At 39.0% G+C, this 18556-nt stretch overlaps 1 protein-coding gene and 1 long non-coding RNA gene across 5 annotated transcripts in view; one reads left to right on the top strand and one right to left on the bottom strand.

Annotated features, from left to right (window-relative positions):
- The window catches only part of LOC139591291 (uncharacterized), a 258419-nt gene that overhangs the window by 184038 nt on the left and 55825 nt on the right, over positions 1 to 18556 (top strand). The window lies entirely within an intron of this gene.
- The window catches only part of GLI3 (GLI family zinc finger 3), a 206433-nt gene that overhangs the window by 180363 nt on the left and 7514 nt on the right, over positions 1 to 18556 (bottom strand). For 3 of the 4 annotated variants that reach the window (XM_071429792.1, XM_071429795.1, XM_071429793.1), the window contains one exon: positions 11095 to 11257. In XM_071429792.1, the coding sequence (XP_071285893.1) occupies positions 11095 to 11218 (124 nt within the window). In that variant the 5' untranslated portion in view covers positions 11219 to 11257. Of the gene's footprint in view, positions 1 to 11094; positions 11266 to 18556 lie in introns of those variants that run through there. The other variant, XM_071429794.1, reaches the window with a different exon arrangement.

Genomic DNA, 18556 nt, shown 5'->3' with positions numbered 1-18556 from the left:
CCATTGTCCAGCCTCCCACACCACTGAGAGTCAGAGGACTGCTACTCTTTTACAAATGAAAGATCTTTTCTCTCAGCAGCTTAACATACATTTCAGCTAGCTCTGACCTTCTGAAAAAAAACCCCAAAAACTGAGGACTTAAAATATTTATTTTTCAATCTTTAATTAAAAAATAACTCTAAGGCATTGACATGCACAGTGGATCTTAATGTGCACCCCAGGCACAGAAAACAAGTAACAAGCAGGGCCATGATTCCTCTCTGGGTAAACTACAGCAAATGAAAGTAAAGCAGCCAAAAACCCAATATGAGAGAGACCGATATGGATTTAAATCTGTGAGAGAAGCGGCAGAAGAACAGACAAGAATTACACCCAGGAGTTTAGCAATTAATAAATAGTCCCTGTGTCAATGCAGACCAATAAAAACTGTTTTCTTTTATATTAAAGGAAAATATATCTCTGACTACAGAGCTTGTATATTTTCCTCTTCCTTTTCTCTATATACGCATTTACCTGTGAGACACATATATGTGTGTATATACATACATGCACAGGTTCTTTTTCTCCTGACTGAAAACTACCCTAATGGGTAGGCACTAATGGATTTGAAGCGATAAGGTAAAGGCAGACATGCAAAATGCTCCAGAACTTCTGTTCCTAATCAATCACCAGAGATCAGTGACATCATTCAAGCCTTTGATCAGAGCTCCCCTTTCAAGCTTAAAAAGGGGTATAGGTTGACCCACACCAGTGGAGGGACTGAAGAAACACCTAGGATACAATTCACAGTGAAATATGAGAAGTCACTGGCATCCCTCTTCAGAAAAACTATCCCTTCCCACCTTCCTCAAGGAATACAGCGTACATTCCAGAGCAACCAAGCACAAACAACAGATTTATCTCTTTCCCCAATAATTAGAAAACAGCCACAGAAACAACACATCACAAAATCCTTTCAGATTTTATTTTTGAAGCCTGCACATACATTTTCTCCTGAGCAGGCAGTTTATTACATTTGCTTGCATTTTAAAATCTCCTCAAGTCCATTGATTAAAAAAAAAAAAAAAGTAAAAGAAAAAATAAAAAAGGAAAGGAAAAAAAAACCAACCTTATTTTCCCAGAATATCTGAGCAGATATTAAGAAATAAAGGTTGACATCCATTTTTAAAGAAGAAATAACTTTCAGGAGAACCAGCATCACCGCAAGCATTCAATAAATTTAGCACCAGCCTTTGTCCACATCAGGGCATTCAGAGAGTTTGTATCACTAATCCCACTTCAGCTAAAATTGAGCTCCATTGTTTCTCCTTTCATCTGAGTTTCCATGGCACTTACTAGGACTTAAGTGTTATTTACTTAGTGCAGTTTGTTAAAAACAACAACAACAAAAAAAGTACATCTTAACATGAGCATCATATTTGTTTTACTTTCAATAACCTCAAGGTGCAGTCAACATTTTACAGTCTCAAGAGATTTCTTCCATGTAAAAATTCTTCAAGAAAAGCAAAGTTGAAAATAGACCTGAAAACACTCACTTCATTGTTTTTGTTTGTTTTTTTCCCCATCTGTATTTTTAAAAATCTAATTGAGCTTCCTGAACTGCAGCAAAAATGTAGTTTATTATCTCCCTCATCAGGTGATCAATGATTTCATTAATAAGACAGATAACAAAACTGTCATATCATCGACACAGTTATGAAAGATGATCCTGGCTTCTTGCTCCATTTTCCAAGGTCTGGGATACTCTGTGGCAGCTCTGAGTCCATTCAATATTTTCCACAGACAGAGAAAAGTGAAAATCCATTTTGAAACCAATTTCAATTAGGATCCAGAAGCTGTTATCACAGGTGTCGCAGAATGGGCCCGTAAGTGGAAATGTCGCCTATCCATTCTGAAATGAAACCTTATCAGGGCCTACGAAGATGGCTGAGGACAGCCTATCTGTAAATTACTTTTCGTCCTGTGTTAACTCAACCCTAGTTCTGTCATATGGAATTCTTTCCAGCCCCTCGTAATAATCTAATGACTAACCAGGCGCTGTACCAAAACGGCTTTTATTCTGCTCGGGCTTCCCCCGCCAAATGAACAGGGCTGCAAATGCAAATAACCGGAGGCAGCCAGGCGAGCCGACGTATTTAGTAATATCATTTAAAGCTCTCATAGTTTATTACAGGGAACTAACGGGCTTGCATTCTGAAGCCTGTCTCCACCCATTGCATTCCTGGTGATTTTTCAATTGCAAACTCCAAGGCCCAGTTATTTCATTAATTCAGCACCCAAGTAGTGAGGCTTTTCTCTCACATCTTTCAGTCTCCTTTTAGCAAATTATCCCATGACGGAGGATTTATTCAGTCAAAGACCTCGGACTTTGAGAGGCAACAAAAGAATCAAGAGACTTTCTGGTCCACCTGCCTGGCGAATGATGAGGCAGGGTAAAGCCTCCCCTAGAGAAACCAATCAAACCATTGTGTGGCACAGTCAGACCTTTTCAACTGTCAAGCCAGGAGAGCAGGAAAAGAGATGAAAGAACTCAGGATGAAGCTACCATTTACAGAACCATGTGGGAATGGTCTCCGAAGATTTAATAATTGGGATGGAACTCAACTTTCTGAAAACTAAAAGAAAGGGGGAAAAAAAAAAAGGAAAGGAAAGAAAAGAAAAGAAAAGAGAGAGAAGAAAAAGGAGAGAGAAGAAAAAGGAGAGAAAGAAGGACAGAAAAGTGAGAGACCAGGAGGAGGGGAAAACACTGCTGGTCAGGCCCAGAAGGAACTTTTCCACACATAAAACCCTTTGTTGTTATGTATGAACCCCTACACTGGAAAAGATGAGAAAAACAAGTACAGGACGGGGGCACAGAGAGAACGCATGGTCTACAATACTAACTTCAGTTTCAGCAATTTATCATCCCATCTTAGGAAAAACTGCATCAGTATAAACCTGTTCTATTTAACAGAACAAAATAATCCCCCTAGTTTGGGACATCTGTGTGCATTTTCAAGCTATTGCATTTGTGGGACTCAAGTTTCCACTTGGCTGCATGTGGAACATGCATGAGAAGTCATACTAAATGAATGGAAAACAGCATATTTTAAGTGGCTGGCATGTGCAAAGAATGTGCTCCTGTATAGCAAGACTCCAGTTGACTGAAGGCACAAGATGAGGACCTGCTTTTTGATAATCTGACACTTATAATGTCTTATAAGCCAAATTTTCAAATGATCTGCAGAAAACCCAGTATTTCCTGTATGCTTCTCTTTTTCAAAGTGCCTCTGCAAACTTGAAGTATGCATTCATCAGTAGGTCCAGATCACGTTTACAAGCAAATCTTTTTTCTGACTTGCCAGCCTTATGAGCAAAAATAGAATCTACAAATTAAATTGTGACCATTTGCAGTATACATCAAAGGCAAACACTTTTAATGGGAAATAAGATAATAATACAGCACTAAAAATCCATCTCATTCCCTTTTAGTTGGGATGTCAAAAGAATGCTTCTCCCTCCCCTTCCACTCTCACCCCAAAATAATGAGATATGGCTTGGAAAGAAAACAGAAAATGTAGTTTTAATATGGCACTTTCTTTACATAATCACAGACTATACCCTTAGCTCATTTCTCCCACTTATTGGCATATTATTTAGTAATAATTTCTATGTAAGCAGAAACCGAAGTTTTGATTCTTCTACAAAAGAAGAAAAAAAAAGAAAGGGGTGGAAGTAAATAGAAACATACAGAGCAGGGATATAATCAAATGCAACACTGATTCCTGATTATTTCCTTTTAACTGAAGACAGATATGAAATAGAAAACAACTAGAAAAGATGAATGCCATTTGAAAACCTGTTAAGTAATTTAATCACTTCAATTGCTTTAATTTACACAGTTCAGATCATAAAGCCGAACACAGCGCCTGCCAGAAGGGTTGCCTAGCTTTAAGTCAATTAGAAGGATTTTAAAAAATTCTTTTTTATTTACTTTAAGAAGATCATCTGCTCTGCATATCTCCTTCACTTCTCTTTTTTGGGACCCAGGATCCACAAGCTTTTTGCCTTAAAGTGCCCCTTTCAATCCTTCCAAGCAGTCTGGCACCCATTTGTGTTGACACCCATTTCCAGCAGCTGGAAGAAAGATGCCATCACTTGGAGCAGCAGTGCTGTTACGACACAGCCTCCCCACTTTGGTGACACAGGCTGGCACAGAACTGCAACGTCTTTACTTTTAGGGTATCTTCTGAAACCAGCACTTCGTGGCAGCAAGTTAGCCTTTTTTGGAAGGCTAACAGAATCACTGAAGTTTCAGCTGCCAGCAGCCTTATTTTTAAAAAAAATCAAACCTCTTGGTTGCTTCCTCCTCACCAGTACTGTGGGCTGTAATGGCTGAATTTTTTGAATTCTGACGGACACTAGACTCCTGCAAAGCACAAGATACAGAGCATGGTACCACCACCATACTGCAGAGACACAGTTTAAACCCTTTTTATTATTATTACTTCTGTGTCAAAACCCAGGTACAATTTTAATATGGCTGCTTGGGTGTTTTAGGGTTGAGTCTTTTTTTGTTGTTGTTTTTCAGGAAAAAAAATCCCCAGTGTAAAATTTCCTAAATTTAACCTCCACCCTGAACAGGTGGCAAGCTTCTGCTGCTAACTAATGTTTTCTCCTGATTCCACCTCATGTTATCCAGCAGGATGTTAAGTCATTACTTACTGATTACAGTGATTGCAGGGATAAGCCACTCAATCATCTCTTTCTGGAACTTGCAAAGGGATACAGGAGGATTGACATTTAATATCCCTTATGCTATTAACCACTGCAGGGAGGGGAGAGAAGGGGGGGAAAAAACGAGGGAAATCTCAGCAGAATTAATGAAGCAATACTGTATTGCACTTGCAGATCACTGGGTTTAGAGTGGGGTAAGTGTACAGCTGGCTCACTGAGGAACAACACTAGAAAATAGTATCAGGCAGAATGAGTTATTACAGTCTACAATAAGCCATAACTTGATGACTGAAATTTTATTAGTAAGCATAAAGGACCATGGGTACATTACTCCAAAAGAACGTGTATTTAATCAGCTACTCACACCAGATTACAATACACCAAGACATGCGGTCCCCATTTAATTACAACCTCCAGTACTTTCATTTCCAATACTTCCAAGCATCAGGGTAGCCTATTCTCCCCTAGGAAAAGTACCTTCTTTTAAGTTTATCCTCTTACGACCTGGCCGCAAATATTAGAACAGAAGAGTGCAAAAAAATCTTACAAGTTCAGGTCTTAGCCCTTATTTTTCTGGGCTACCACATGTGGCCAGTCTACCCTTAACTTTCATGCTGCTCTACACCACTTGTAGATAGGGATTACTTGCAGTATTTGTCTTGCTGAAAAAGAAATTTGTCAGAAAAATATGTACACAGAAGTTATCATTTCCAGCATCTAAAACTATAGGATGTTGCTTCCTCCTTGACCTGAAAATGAAAGTGAAGGGGGCCCCTCCATCCCCTTTGATTTCAGGGGAAGAGGATGGCATCTCCTAATGACTTTGTAGAATCAGGTCTCATATAATCAATTCAGGGCTCAATTTACAAGTCACTAAAATAGTACAGGCAATGTTTCTTGATACCTAACAACCTCTTTTGAACCCTGACCTCTCAACAGGACCCTGAGCACATGAGTCCAACAAGGGGGCCAAGAATGGGTATTATGATTAACACCTATTTTATGGTGAGGCTTGAAAGCAAGCAGCAGGACAAGCAACCAACTGAAAGTTTAAACAGGAAATGTGATTCTTATGGGGTTGCAGACTGCTGAATACTTCCTTCAATCAACCCTGAAAGTACTATGAAGAAGGAAAAAAAAAGAGACCTAGATGAAGCTGGCTCTTCTTCTGAAAGAATCAAAGTGGACACATGAACTTCCTCTCATTTATTCATCTATCAAGCTTGGTTTTAAGTTACATCATCATTAAGATAATAATTTCTGCTTTCTATCACTTTAAAGTATGTTCTCAATAGCTATCTGATTCTGATAAAGGTAGTCAAGTCCACAACCTACATATGTTTATAATTAGCTTTTTTTTAAGGCAGAGTAATAGGTTAATAAGAAATATCAGATTACACTGGAACAAGCTCATGGGTCAAAAACTAGACAAAACATATCAAACTGAAAATAAGTGCTTGGTTGTCAGACACTGAAAGAGCTCCTATACAATAACTGCATTGTTTTAATGAAACATTAAAAACATCAGTTTTGAGCCAAAATGTCCAAAAGAGGAAAGCATTCAAGTCACCAACAAAATTCACAAGCCAAACAGTAAATAAATCAGGTTTGAATACAGCATCACAATTTCCTAATGTTCTCCAAGCAATACTGTGAAGTGCAGTCTTGCCTTGTACAAGTATCAGTTCAGTCCTTACAGAAATTCCCTCTACTTTTCTGAAATACAGGCAAAAAAATTAATTATATCTATGGTACAGATTAAGTGAAAAAAACAAGCGGCATTGAGCTGTGGGCTATGTGAAGTTAGTATGGGTTTTTTTAAACAATGCCTTTAAGGAAGCACCCTAAGAAAAAATCCAATTCACCTGCAAAACAGAACGCAGAGACAAAGCAGCCAGCCTGCACTAAAGCTACTGCCTAATTGTAAGCATGCAAATACCCACATTATTAGGGCAAACAGAACTAGTCCCGTGGCTAAAGCAAGTCATTTGCTTAAGTTCACCAGACTGGAGTTCATGACTTTACTGCAATGCTCGGGAAGGCTGGCAACTCCTGGTGCCAGGGCAGCAGGAGGGCACTGCACCAGTGCAAGCAGCACAGCTGCACAGGCAGGGCATGGCAGCAGGCAGTTTTCTGCTCCAGCACTGCAGCACTCAGCCTGACATATGGACTTGGTGTGCCATGGTCTCAGACAGCTCGTCCGTCAGGCTGCGAGGCACAGGGGCCAAGAGCAGCATGGGGGTGGAGCAGTCGAGAACAAGCCTTCACACAGGCATTCATCACAATGCAGCAAGACAAGGCACTGGGCAGACTCCTGCAACATTTCCAGCATTCACCTGATGATTTCTTTCTAACCCTGGAATTACTTGAAACTACAGGATGATCCACCAGGGTCTAGCAAGGCAGGTTTTGTGAACTGCAACACCAGACAAATGCTCTCCAATGGGAGCACAGAACTAATGGCAATGAGTTTATCAATGGATACCACCCTTAAGAAAGCCATTCTTTGCATAACTTGATAGAAACCTGAGTGTGCATGCAGAAACCTTCAGAACGACCTAGATCCATGCTATGACATGGTAAGGAGAAGAGTGCTTTGTTTCCAGAGAAGTGGCACAAATGTGCATATAAGACAAGACCCAACAACACAGCCCCGTTAGCCAGGTGGTCCAGGGCACTGGCCTCTACTCCAGTGTAATATGAGTGGCACAGCCATGACATAAACATGATTTATTTGTTGTTGTTATTACCTTGCCAAAGCAGATTAGCCTGAGGTTATCAAATCCCACCAAACACAAAACTAAGCTTACTTTATGCACTAGCACAAACTTTTTCATTCATACAGCCTTTTGTGAATTAACATCTCCATTAGCAGTTTTCTTTAGCAGTTTTTGTACCCATGGATATTAGTCTAGCAGTAAATATAGCAATCAAACAAAGTATGAAAAAGAACAATCCTAGTAAAACTGCACACAGTTTGCTTGAGACACACAAAATGAAACACAAAGAAGTAAAAAACCAAAAGCTTGCAGAAATGAATTTAAAACAAAGTAAGAGTGGTTCCACTGGGAATTTTTCTTATTACATTTCCTTTTACATTGTAGTCATTACAAATTATGATTTTTTTTTAATTTTTGATCACATGTATTTTAAAAGAAGTTTTAATTTGCTCCAGTACATGTATTTGTCCTGGAGCAAATTTGTCCTGGAGCAAATTTTAATGGCTTAGCTATAAATCCTGAAATTTAGAGGTTTATAATGGAAATGCTGGCAGGTCCGTATCTAACACATTGCAAGCATCTTGGCAATACAGTGCTTGTAGTCAGGTGAGTGCAGCAGAAATCTTTATGACATTAAGTAATGACAGGAACTCAGCAGAAGTGGCTAACTTGTAAACTGTGGCCCATGCCTGCTCCCTGCTTGAGACTACAGAGCAGCTGGTACCTTCCAAAGGACACCCTTAGTGTGGCCCTCAGAACTTCTACTGCATTGTTCAGGTTACCACTGAACAATGAGCTCCCCTTCCAGGTCACCTTTTCCACTATCTTTCCCTTGCATCTAGATTTACACCAGGCTCTTCAACACAGTCTGCACAACATATGATTCAAGTTTTTCCACACTCAATAGCCATATTAACATAGATCCTGCTCCTGGGTGTGTCACTTATTTCTGGGAGCTGCTGAAATAATGGCATTTTCTTTGTTTCTTCACGACTGTATACTTTGCATAAAAGCTATAACTAGCAGCTTTCCATCTGTTTATGATCCAAGTTCTGAGACCTTCAGAAGAGAGCAGAGATACTGAGAAAACACTTGTCTGTACATCACTCCTCAGACCGGTATCAATAAAACTTTACCGTGCAAACTTTGTCAATTCATGAGTTGTCCAGAAGTATAGAAGCACTGATATTAGACATGATTATGAGGTGACATTGGTATGATAGGCAGATGGTGCTCTGCAATGACATCAGTCTTCTGAGAAGAATAGCAGGGATCATTCTGTCCTTTTGTTATTTTTAAGGGTACCTTACCTTGTTTAACAGAGCATTCAAATGCAAATCACAACATTTAACATTACCACAGCCCTTTGCAAAAAAAAAAGAGGCACTGAATCAATAAAAGCTGCATGTTTTGTAGGAGTGGTGTCTTATAGCAACTGATGATGTTCCTGTAGTAATACTCATTCCAGCATTAAAGAACAAAAGATGCAAATGCGATGAAAGCTCCAGCTTTCATGCAAATTGTCCCTGTAACCAAAATTCATTATCATGACAATCACATCTGCAAGAAGCAAAACTTTTAAAACACTGCAAGAGTAAAACTTACATTTAAGTCCCTAAAGTTTTAGTATTAGTATTTGTTTTGGTACATGCTCCACGAAGTCCTTAGACTAAGAGGAAATTTTTCATATCAAAGAAAGAATCGAATATTTTATCCCTTTGAAGGCCAGCTCTGCATCTCTGGAAAGCCGTTGTGTCTCTGTTATGCATGCAGGTAGATTAGAAACCCAGACCTTGGAGATCCTGGTGACTTCCTTAAATACAAAGACTAACAATGCCAACACTTACCCACTGAAAACAAAGTTAACTGTCATTGACTTAAGAAAAGGAAGCCTCGGGCCCCAGGATGTGTACTACATTAGCATCTCCTTCCATTAGTAGGAGATAATTCAGTGACACAGTCATTCATTAGACTTGAAGTCTTTCCAACTCTTAGGAGTTTGATGACCCTGCTATGCAGTAACACTCCCCATAGGTGAAGCATGTAGTTAAGAACTAAAACTACCATTAAAGAAAGAAAAGTACTTGACAACGGTATATTAGTGTCAGAATTAGGCAAAAACATCTTGAAGGCCTCCATTTTAGCCCTCTAAATCTAAATGTTTACCAAAAACATTCAAGCTAGCCCAAACAGTCAGAGATGAATGTTTGAGTACAAACCCCTGACACATCAAAGAATATGCATATGTGTTTAACTGCATCTGCTTGAAAAGTTGGGCAAATGTGGAAAATCCTATTATCGATTAAAAAAAATACAATGGAGGCCTCTTCAGTTAATGTGAACCACTGTAATTCTATTGACAGCAACAGATCTGTGCTGACTTACACCAGCTGAGGATCTAATTTCATATGCCTTAGAAAACTGATGCAACCTTTCCCATTGCAACTCAAGGGTTTTTATACTCTCATGGGGATCAACTCCATCTAGTAGGTCAGCAGGTGTTGAGTCTGCTTTGAATCTGAAGTCCAGTCACACAGGAGGATACTGGGACATGTGCCATCTAATTTTTAATGACCTATGGACATTCCCCTCTAGTATGGCTATAGGATTCATGTATTTTCTCCTGTAGTCTAGTGGGACATAACCTGTTTCTTTGAGAAAGCAGAAACACTCTACTCAAGATATCAAAGTGAGAACCTGACCTGGAGGACCACAAGCCCAGATAAGTGAGCATGATGGAAACAGAAAGTGTGAACTGAAAATGTTTTGCCAGAAATACACCAGGACCACAAAATATATAGAAAGGCATTTTCTACTTCTCACCATAACTAGACCGATTTGTAAAAAAATAGCAGTTTTAGCAGTTACTCCACAACTATCCAAAATCCATAGGTCTGCCCACACCATTTCAAGCAATTTTCTTTTCTAATGCAACAGGAGTTTTGCATTAGTAGGAACCAATATGCTCAGTCCTCTTACACCAATGAAAATGTCTAGGGCTGGGTTGGCTCACTCTTCTGAGAGGCAGGGAATATGTAAAATTGTCAACTGAGATATACTCTCTGGGGAGAATTGGGCAAACTACTCCAGTTTTGCAAATCTACAAGCTGTACATTCAGAACTTTGAAATTAATCCACCGGAGAATACACACTTAGCTTGATGTTTTGTTCTGGGCATTAAGGGGCTTTGGTTGGGTGGGACAGCCCTTTCTGAGAAGGAAGTTTATTTGTAAAAGAAAGAAAAAAAAAAACTCTTTGCCATTAATTTTGACAGACCTACTTCTGTCTCTATAGTAATAACTAATTACCTAACTAGCGTTAAGAGATTTCAATGGCCAAATGCAAAGCACTTGCAGGCCCTGCCAGGCTAATCAAGACAATTTCCAAAACGCCAAAACCAGGAACTTCCTATAATAAATAACTTAGCACATTTACATCTCAAATTAGAACATCTGGAAGAAAGAGACTATGCCTGATGCCAAAACAGGCCTTATTGTATCCTACCACTTTCCACACCACCACCCCTCCTCTGTTCGTTTTCTTTAGCCTTTCTGTAGAACAAACACTGATCCAGGTGCAAATGCTCAATTCACAAGGAATGCAGAGAACATAAAATTACTGTAGGTTTGGCTGCTAGTAAATCCCTGCTGTTACTCACCATTGGAAGTTGTGCTGGAGGCAACAGCTTTCTCACTGACATCTGTTCGACTGGAGCATTTCACGATGGAATTCTCCACTTTTTTCTTCTCAGTTGTGGCAGAGCTATGGGACTGCGCCTCCATGATGACTTCTCATTACTTCAGCTCTCCTTGCACTAATACCTGAATGAAACAAGAGTCATAAACTCTAAAGACTGTTTGAAAGCTTAGCCCAAGTCTTCTCACCCCTCTCACCTGAAGAAGAGCCTGGAGCACAACTGAATTAGCAGTTCACAGTTCTGTAAGCTCATCAAATCATGTTTGCATGCATGAATTCCTAAGGAATTTAAAGAAATACTAACACCAAAACTTAGGCATGTTTGCCTTTAAAGAGAATCAGCATCACAAACCACTATGCTGTTCAAACAGCATAGGTAGGTCCATTTTTTTCAATTTTGTGGGGTTTTAATGGATCCAAAGGGAAAAAAGGACAGTATTTTTCTCTTGTGCCCAGAGCATTTTGGAAGAAGGCAAAAAAGAAAAAAAAATCAAGAAAATCAAGACAGACCTTCATGTTGACTCTAGAAGCCAAATATTTAAATTTCAACATCCAGGGTGTTGGAACACACTGCCTCAGGAATTATCCTGTCTATCTCTACACCTTGTTACTCATGTAAACATCTCTCACTTTGTTTGTTCAGAAATCTAAGTTAAACAAAATTGTATTGGCAAAACACCCCAAAAACCACAGGGGAAGACAAACATTATTGCTGGTGGCAGATAATGAGATCACTTTCTTTTGCATGAAAACGCTGGAAATAGAAAGCTCTGTAGAGGTGTGTGTGTATCTGGTTATTTTGCCTTTCCTGGATGTTCTCAGTGTCATCTCCAGTGATACATTCATTTAATACCCCACAAATAATTTCTCCCTCTTCTCAGATATTTTACATTCCTGATGGAAATACGAGAAGCCCAAACACTTGCAAAAGGGTATCTCTGCTTGTGCAGCAGTGCAGGCACACCAGGCCCCAAGACTGCAGGGATCTTAGGCTGTGAAGGATGCAAACATTAAGAACCAGTCTGCAGCTTAACTTGATGCACACCTGTCTGTCCAAGTTAGCTTTATGCAAATCATCAATATTCAGCACACACCATGCTTAGAACCAAATAGCTTGGTACTTTTGTAGTTTGAATATGAATCTATGCAACAACAAAAATAATAATTAGTTTTCTGCTCTGGGCAACACTGCTTGGTAGTCAAATGGGTCTAAAATGGAAGGAAGTCACACTCTTCTAGGACATAATTTAAATAAAATTTTCAAAAGGCTTCAAAAAGCCACAAAGTATAATGAAGTGTAAATATATTAGCAACCTGTTTCCCAAATTCTGACAGTCAAAAAAAAAAAAAAAGGAAGAAACAACACCAAATCAAAAAAAAAAAAAAGGCTACAAAGCCAATTCATCACAAACACAGCTGTCTAATAAACCTTCCCCTTCCCACCTTCCTAGTAGGAGTTCTTTTTAATAGTACAATAAAACACTCCAAAGCCTCATTGTTATACAGTAGGGATCAAAGCAGAGCCCAATCACTAAATGAATCATTATTTAGCCAGGCAGCACAGCCAAGGAACTGTGCTAGATACCGCAGTCTCTCTGCCACTGACCTACTGTCTAAGCTTTCACAAGGCATTTTTCTTCCCTTCAGTTTCTTGCTTGCTAAAAAGAGGAATAACAAAGCTCTGCCTGCCACAGAAGAGGATTTGTAAGACTACTCTCAAGATCTATCTGTGAAAGTGCTATAAATATTATTGTGATCTGTGAAACAACTTCCTACCAAAACACTAAGGGTAATGTCAGGTGTCTTCAAGCAGAGAGTAGGAGATGTCTAGCAATACTCAACTTTCAACAGCCCTGACTTCTACCCAGCAATGCACAAGGCACCTTGAAGAGAGATCTCACGTGAGCTTTGTAAACAGCACCTTTCCAAACTTTTCATATCACTTCTTCCTCTTTCCCTTTGCACACCTCATGCAAGGGCATCCCCAGTTTAGTCATTTAGCTAAAATATCTAGCTTTTTAGTCTCTTGCATTAGTAGAGAGAGGGAAGGCTGACACTGCTGCCAAGTTGCTCACCCCATACTGAGAGAAAGATGTTTGTTTTCTCTATACAGCCCTGGCCACATAAATACCTAAATCTGCCTCTACACAGCTTCCAACTACTGCATGAGTGAGTCCCTCAATGTACCCTCCTATCTTCTGACTAACCACCTTTGAGTTATTTAACATTCTTTCAAACTAATTATCTTCTATGCATCTCTGAAGAAACTAAAATGCTATACATCTTCAGTTGTGGTTATTTTTCTTCCATTGCCTTCTAAGGGCCAAGACTGCTATTGAGGCAGCATCTTCACTTACACCAATGAGTATGACTTTGAAAACTTACAAGGTAAAGCTGCAGAACTCATCCCTCTTTTTGTTTGGTTCTTGGTTCACAAGCATGTTGATTTTGACTTAAAATCATGAAAGGAAGCAATTATACTCCCTATTCAACTAGAAAGGAAGAAGCCACATACTCTGACTCCACAAGGCCAGCAGAGTGGCATGAAACATTTGGGAAGAGATCACAAAAATTATGACAGGTATCTAAAGTGGTTCCACTGCCTCCTGCCACACAGATGTCTATGCAGGTATGTGCAAGGAGCCTTCGCTTATCTCCACCTCCTTCCCCTCTCCATCACAGCAATACCTCCATTACAAACCGATCCTACCACTTCACAGAAAAGGAAGGTAATGCAGGTACTTTAAGGAGTTACCATGTCCTTAATCTCATAAAAAGCATCTTTGGGGAATCTGCAATTCAAGAGCAAAATGTGGCTGGTCAGACTGACATCATCCATTCTCTTGGCTACTTTATTTCTTTCCCCAACAGCCTGCCAATGAGATTTTTCTGGCGCTTTGGGGTCATCTTCTTTACTGGAAGAAAGAATAGCAGACAGAATTCCACATTCCTCATCAGTCTCTATCACTTCTCTGTTTTATGCTACCTGGTGTGGACTGCAGTACAGAACAGAGGCCTAAAGCAGCACTTAAATTTTTGGACAGAAAATTGCAGAACTGGCCAAGAACTAATATGAACATCTGCTCTTGGTTCATCTGTTCTGGTTCATGTTCACTCAGTTTACATTCAGAAGGCTGCTTTTATTCATGTCAGAATGAAAGAGGGAACACCACAAGAGTAAACTTTCTTACTCAGCGCTGCACCCTGTACCACGAGCCAATGGCCCCAGTGCTGCAGGCCTTTCCTCCTGTGCCTTCTTTCCTCTGCTCCCAACCTGCACACGCACACACATGTGCAGGCACAGACACCTGCAAGAATTCCTGCCTCTCCAGCAAAGCCCCAGTGGTGCATCAACGGTGGTGCGCATGGTTGGGAAGGCATGGAAGGCCAGAAGAGATGGCAGGACTAATAATTAGAGGGATGTGGCTTGTTATGTTTTGCCAAGCATACCCCTCAGGGAAGCAGGCATCGGGAGATCATTGTGGTGCCCCAAAAATCTTTTTTTTTTCCTGAAGACTTCCTTAAGACTAAGATGAAAATACAAGCCAGAGACACATCTTCTAAAATCATTCTCCTTAAATTTGGCTAATTTTTATTTTCTCTGAGAAACTATTCCAAAATATGGCAGCTGCAGTTCACCAAAAAAGAAGTCCAAGGTTATGTAAAGATTTCTTTCCACTGTTTGTTAACCCCTTTCATCTAAAAATCAGACAGCCTGACATCGTCTCCACACTAAAACACAAAGTGGTTTTTATTAGGGTGTATGTGTGTCTCTCTCTCCAGCGTGTGGGTCAGTGACTTTCCTGTTCCAGCCTCCAGGCCTGAGACAATCTGTATCTATATGCAGCAAGGAGTCCCACTTTCAAAAAACCTGAGAGTGAGTTTCATTGGCTATCCAGCATTTCCATGTGCATATGAAAGGCAAGAAAATGCTATAACAGTATATGGGCAAAAACCTGAACTTCCTTAGGTAAATAGAGGGATAAACATTCCTTCCCAAAAGCAAACATTTGTGGCTTTTTCCCATTCAACCATGCTTGAACCTTTTGTCATTTCCCTGAAGCCTGAACCCACTCCGCAATTAATTCCAGATCCCCATTTTAAACCTAATCCCTCTCAAAACAGTAACCTGCCTGCAGGTGTGTCTCCTCTTTTTAAAATATAAATGCAAGCCTTCCCCAATTGCATATTATACTGGAGGAACTTTAGGAACATGCTGCTGGAATGAACTAGTTAAATGAGGAAAACTGTCTCTTTTAAAAGGAGTGTCAATAAATCACAATATGTTGGAAACTTATTTCGAACAAAACAATTCTTTCAAGTAACTTAATATTATGTAATTTCTGGTTCTTATGTATGTTGGTTATAAAACTGTCCTTTATAGTAGTAAAAATGATCATATTCATATACTGGGGAGGAAAAAAACTCACATCTCTTTGTTCATTTACTCACAGTCCAAACTAACCAAAACCGGTGGAGCAGCCCTGTGCTTGGAAGAACAAGAAACTTGATTCTTTCTGAACAGACATTTCAATTTTCCAAGAAATCTTCATTCTGTATCACTTCTCTTCTCTGAACTACTTTTCAAATCATTTTATTTATACTGCATACATTAATTTTAAAGACCAGACCATGCAGATATTTATTGCTAGTAATAGGCTCACTGACTTCAACAAGATTGCTTGCTTTGGTCAAAGTGCTGAAGTGTAAGCATTTAAAATTCTCAATTTTCATGTTAAGACTGGTTTATGTTTCTTGCGAACTTAAACCTTCTGCCTTTCTTTGCTTTATTTTAATTTTTTGAGGGGTATCTTTTAACACGTTGAATTAAAAAAATAAAAAAGAAACAAATAAAACCTTTCCCTGTTTTACTTGATGCTGCTATAGTTGTATTCAATTCATTAACAAGTGGTTTGCATCCGCTGAGAAGAGCTGTCTGAAATAGCAGTGTCACAGCATTCATCATCATTACATCAGCAGTAGGGAAGTTCATACTGATTGCTATCAGCAACCAGAGTGCCCCAATCAGCGTGCAAGCAAACATAGCATGTTTAATTTTTCAGAAATGACTCTGGGTAGTTAGGGTGTTCATAGGTACTACTTTGATCCACACTACTGGAAGCAGTCTTTGGGGATACAATACATCTTGAACAGCACAACTGTATGAAAGTGAAAAACACAAGGGGAGGCATGAAGAACAATCAGGAAATTACAGTCTCTCTCAACCATAAAGGACCCCTTATCAATTTTATCAACAAGGGTTGCACTGTTCCTTGGGATTATTTAAGGATAAAAAAATGCATCTTGTTCAGCTACATTCAAATGCAAAATTTACATGAGACAAGCTTAAGCTGTTTTACGGGAGCTATTTCACACTGATTTATACAGGCTTGATTCAGGTACATTTAACTTCCAAAACCCACCTAGATTTCAGTATTGCTTTCCATCAAACCTGCTGGCAAAGCTGCACTGACAAAGTTACCACTGACAGAACCTGATGAAAAATGTTCAAGCACTCAGACATTTTAAGAAATATCTCCCAAATGTAACATTAACCTCTTGCTATATCTCACCACTTTTGTAATAGCTATAGAAACTAACCTGTATATTTTTAGAATAGTTTTATCCTTTCCTAATTCCTTGTAAGCTAAACCAGAATTCTGCAACCTTCATTAACTACTCCAGGGTAAACTTTATTTAGGTTCCTCCCTGTTGAGACAACTACTCACAGTAAGACTAATATAAACAGCACAAAGAGTCTTATATCCATATTATAAAACCACAACAAACAATCAGCTGGGGGGGGAGGTATGTTCTATTTCACAATACCTATCTCCATTTCAGTTACATGCATGATCTATAAACGCACTAGTGATAGAAAAGAAAGAAAGAAAAAGAAAGAAAGAAAGAAAGAAAGAAAGAAAGAAAGAAAGAAAGAAAGAAAGAAAGAAAGAAAGAAAGAAAAATAATTGCTCGACAGAATGAAAAATATCGTAAGTTAAGAGATACAACATTTATTAATACAATCTTTCCAAATTCATTACTCTCTGCTGTCTTTTCCTTGTTCCTTCCCTTTGATTTTTTTCCCCCCATAAAGAATGAAAAACAAGTAGACCTAAAGCCTGGTTAATGACGATCTGATCTGCTCCTGATAGGTTAAATAGCTTGTGGCATCAATAACAGAGGATCACAAACACATAGGCAATCAGCTAGGCAAACCAGTGCTATTAGCATCCCTGTGATTAAGATCCTAAGTGAGAAAATATTCTATGCTGTACACTGAACTACTGATTGATTGTAAGAGTCTCTCAGCTCCAGGGGTATTATATTTGCTTATGTATTTCAGCTACAGATAAACTCAGCTACCTAAAAGTTCTGAAATTATTTTAACATACACATACAATAGTATCAATAAGTGGCACTTTCTACTGAGGCACCAGCTCAGTTGCTTTAAATACACATCAACCACACAGCCTTACAAGTAGATTACATCTACTTTTGTTTCTTGGATTTAAAAAGCTGATAAGTATAACCCCAATTAAAACTATTACTTCAACAGATTAAACTCTGTATCTAAAGAAAACAGATTTCTGCCAGGAAAGAGATGATTCATTTTCACACTCAGCAAACAGAACTTAACTTGGATAACAACTGAAGAATTCAGGTCGAACTGTCCATCTCCAACTAGTCTATCTCTCACAGAAGCTGCTGATCGGGAACATGCAACACAAAGCTGAGGGAGACAGAGCCCAGACTTAGTGGTTTTACAATTCAGATATGATATATCCTCTGAGGTAAAATTTTATAATCAATTCACTGTCTGAGAGTCTTTACAATAAGGAACTAAACTTTAAGAAAAATAAACTAACAAACCCCACAACAAAAACAAAACAAATCAGGTCATTAACTCTGCTTTTAGGCATTTGTTATTTTAATCATATGGTCTTGGGTTTCCTTTATTCCTTTTTTGACTCTCTTACAAACTGTCTAAATACAATGGAAAGAATAAAGTTTATTTCTTGCAAAATAGAAAGTGCTACATATCTTTCAAATCTCCAAATATTTCAATATATTTGGGGAGCAGGGTGTGTCTAAAACTAGTAATGCACTTACCATGGAGGATCAGAACTCCTTCTAATTAAACTACCTAATATTCCTCAGAAATTCAGAATAAGCTGTGGTACTGCTTGTTTTGCAATCCTACTTATTCTTGTGCTTCAAATTCTGCAGCAGAAAAGGCTCTAATAATTATGTCAAAGAAAGATTAGCTGTAAAAGAATTAGCACAGGGAGAAGGAAAAAAATCTCCTGTGGACTGTACTGTTTGTAGCAATAGGTTACAATGAGGGGCGACACTTCAAACTTCCCTACCAAGCCCAAACTCTGTTTTTGCCCGTCTTTCTTCAGGAATTCAGCAGCACTAAA

Source organism: Agelaius tricolor, unplaced genomic scaffold (genome assembly GCF_023055355.1).
Source record: "Agelaius tricolor isolate 1412-34295 unplaced genomic scaffold, bAgeTri1.0.p SCAF_6, whole genome shotgun sequence".
Classification (NCBI taxonomy): domain Eukaryota; kingdom Metazoa; phylum Chordata; class Aves; order Passeriformes; family Icteridae; genus Agelaius; species Agelaius tricolor.
The sequence above is the reverse complement of the archived record's forward strand: the minus strand, read 5'-3'. Positions and strand labels throughout refer to the sequence as shown.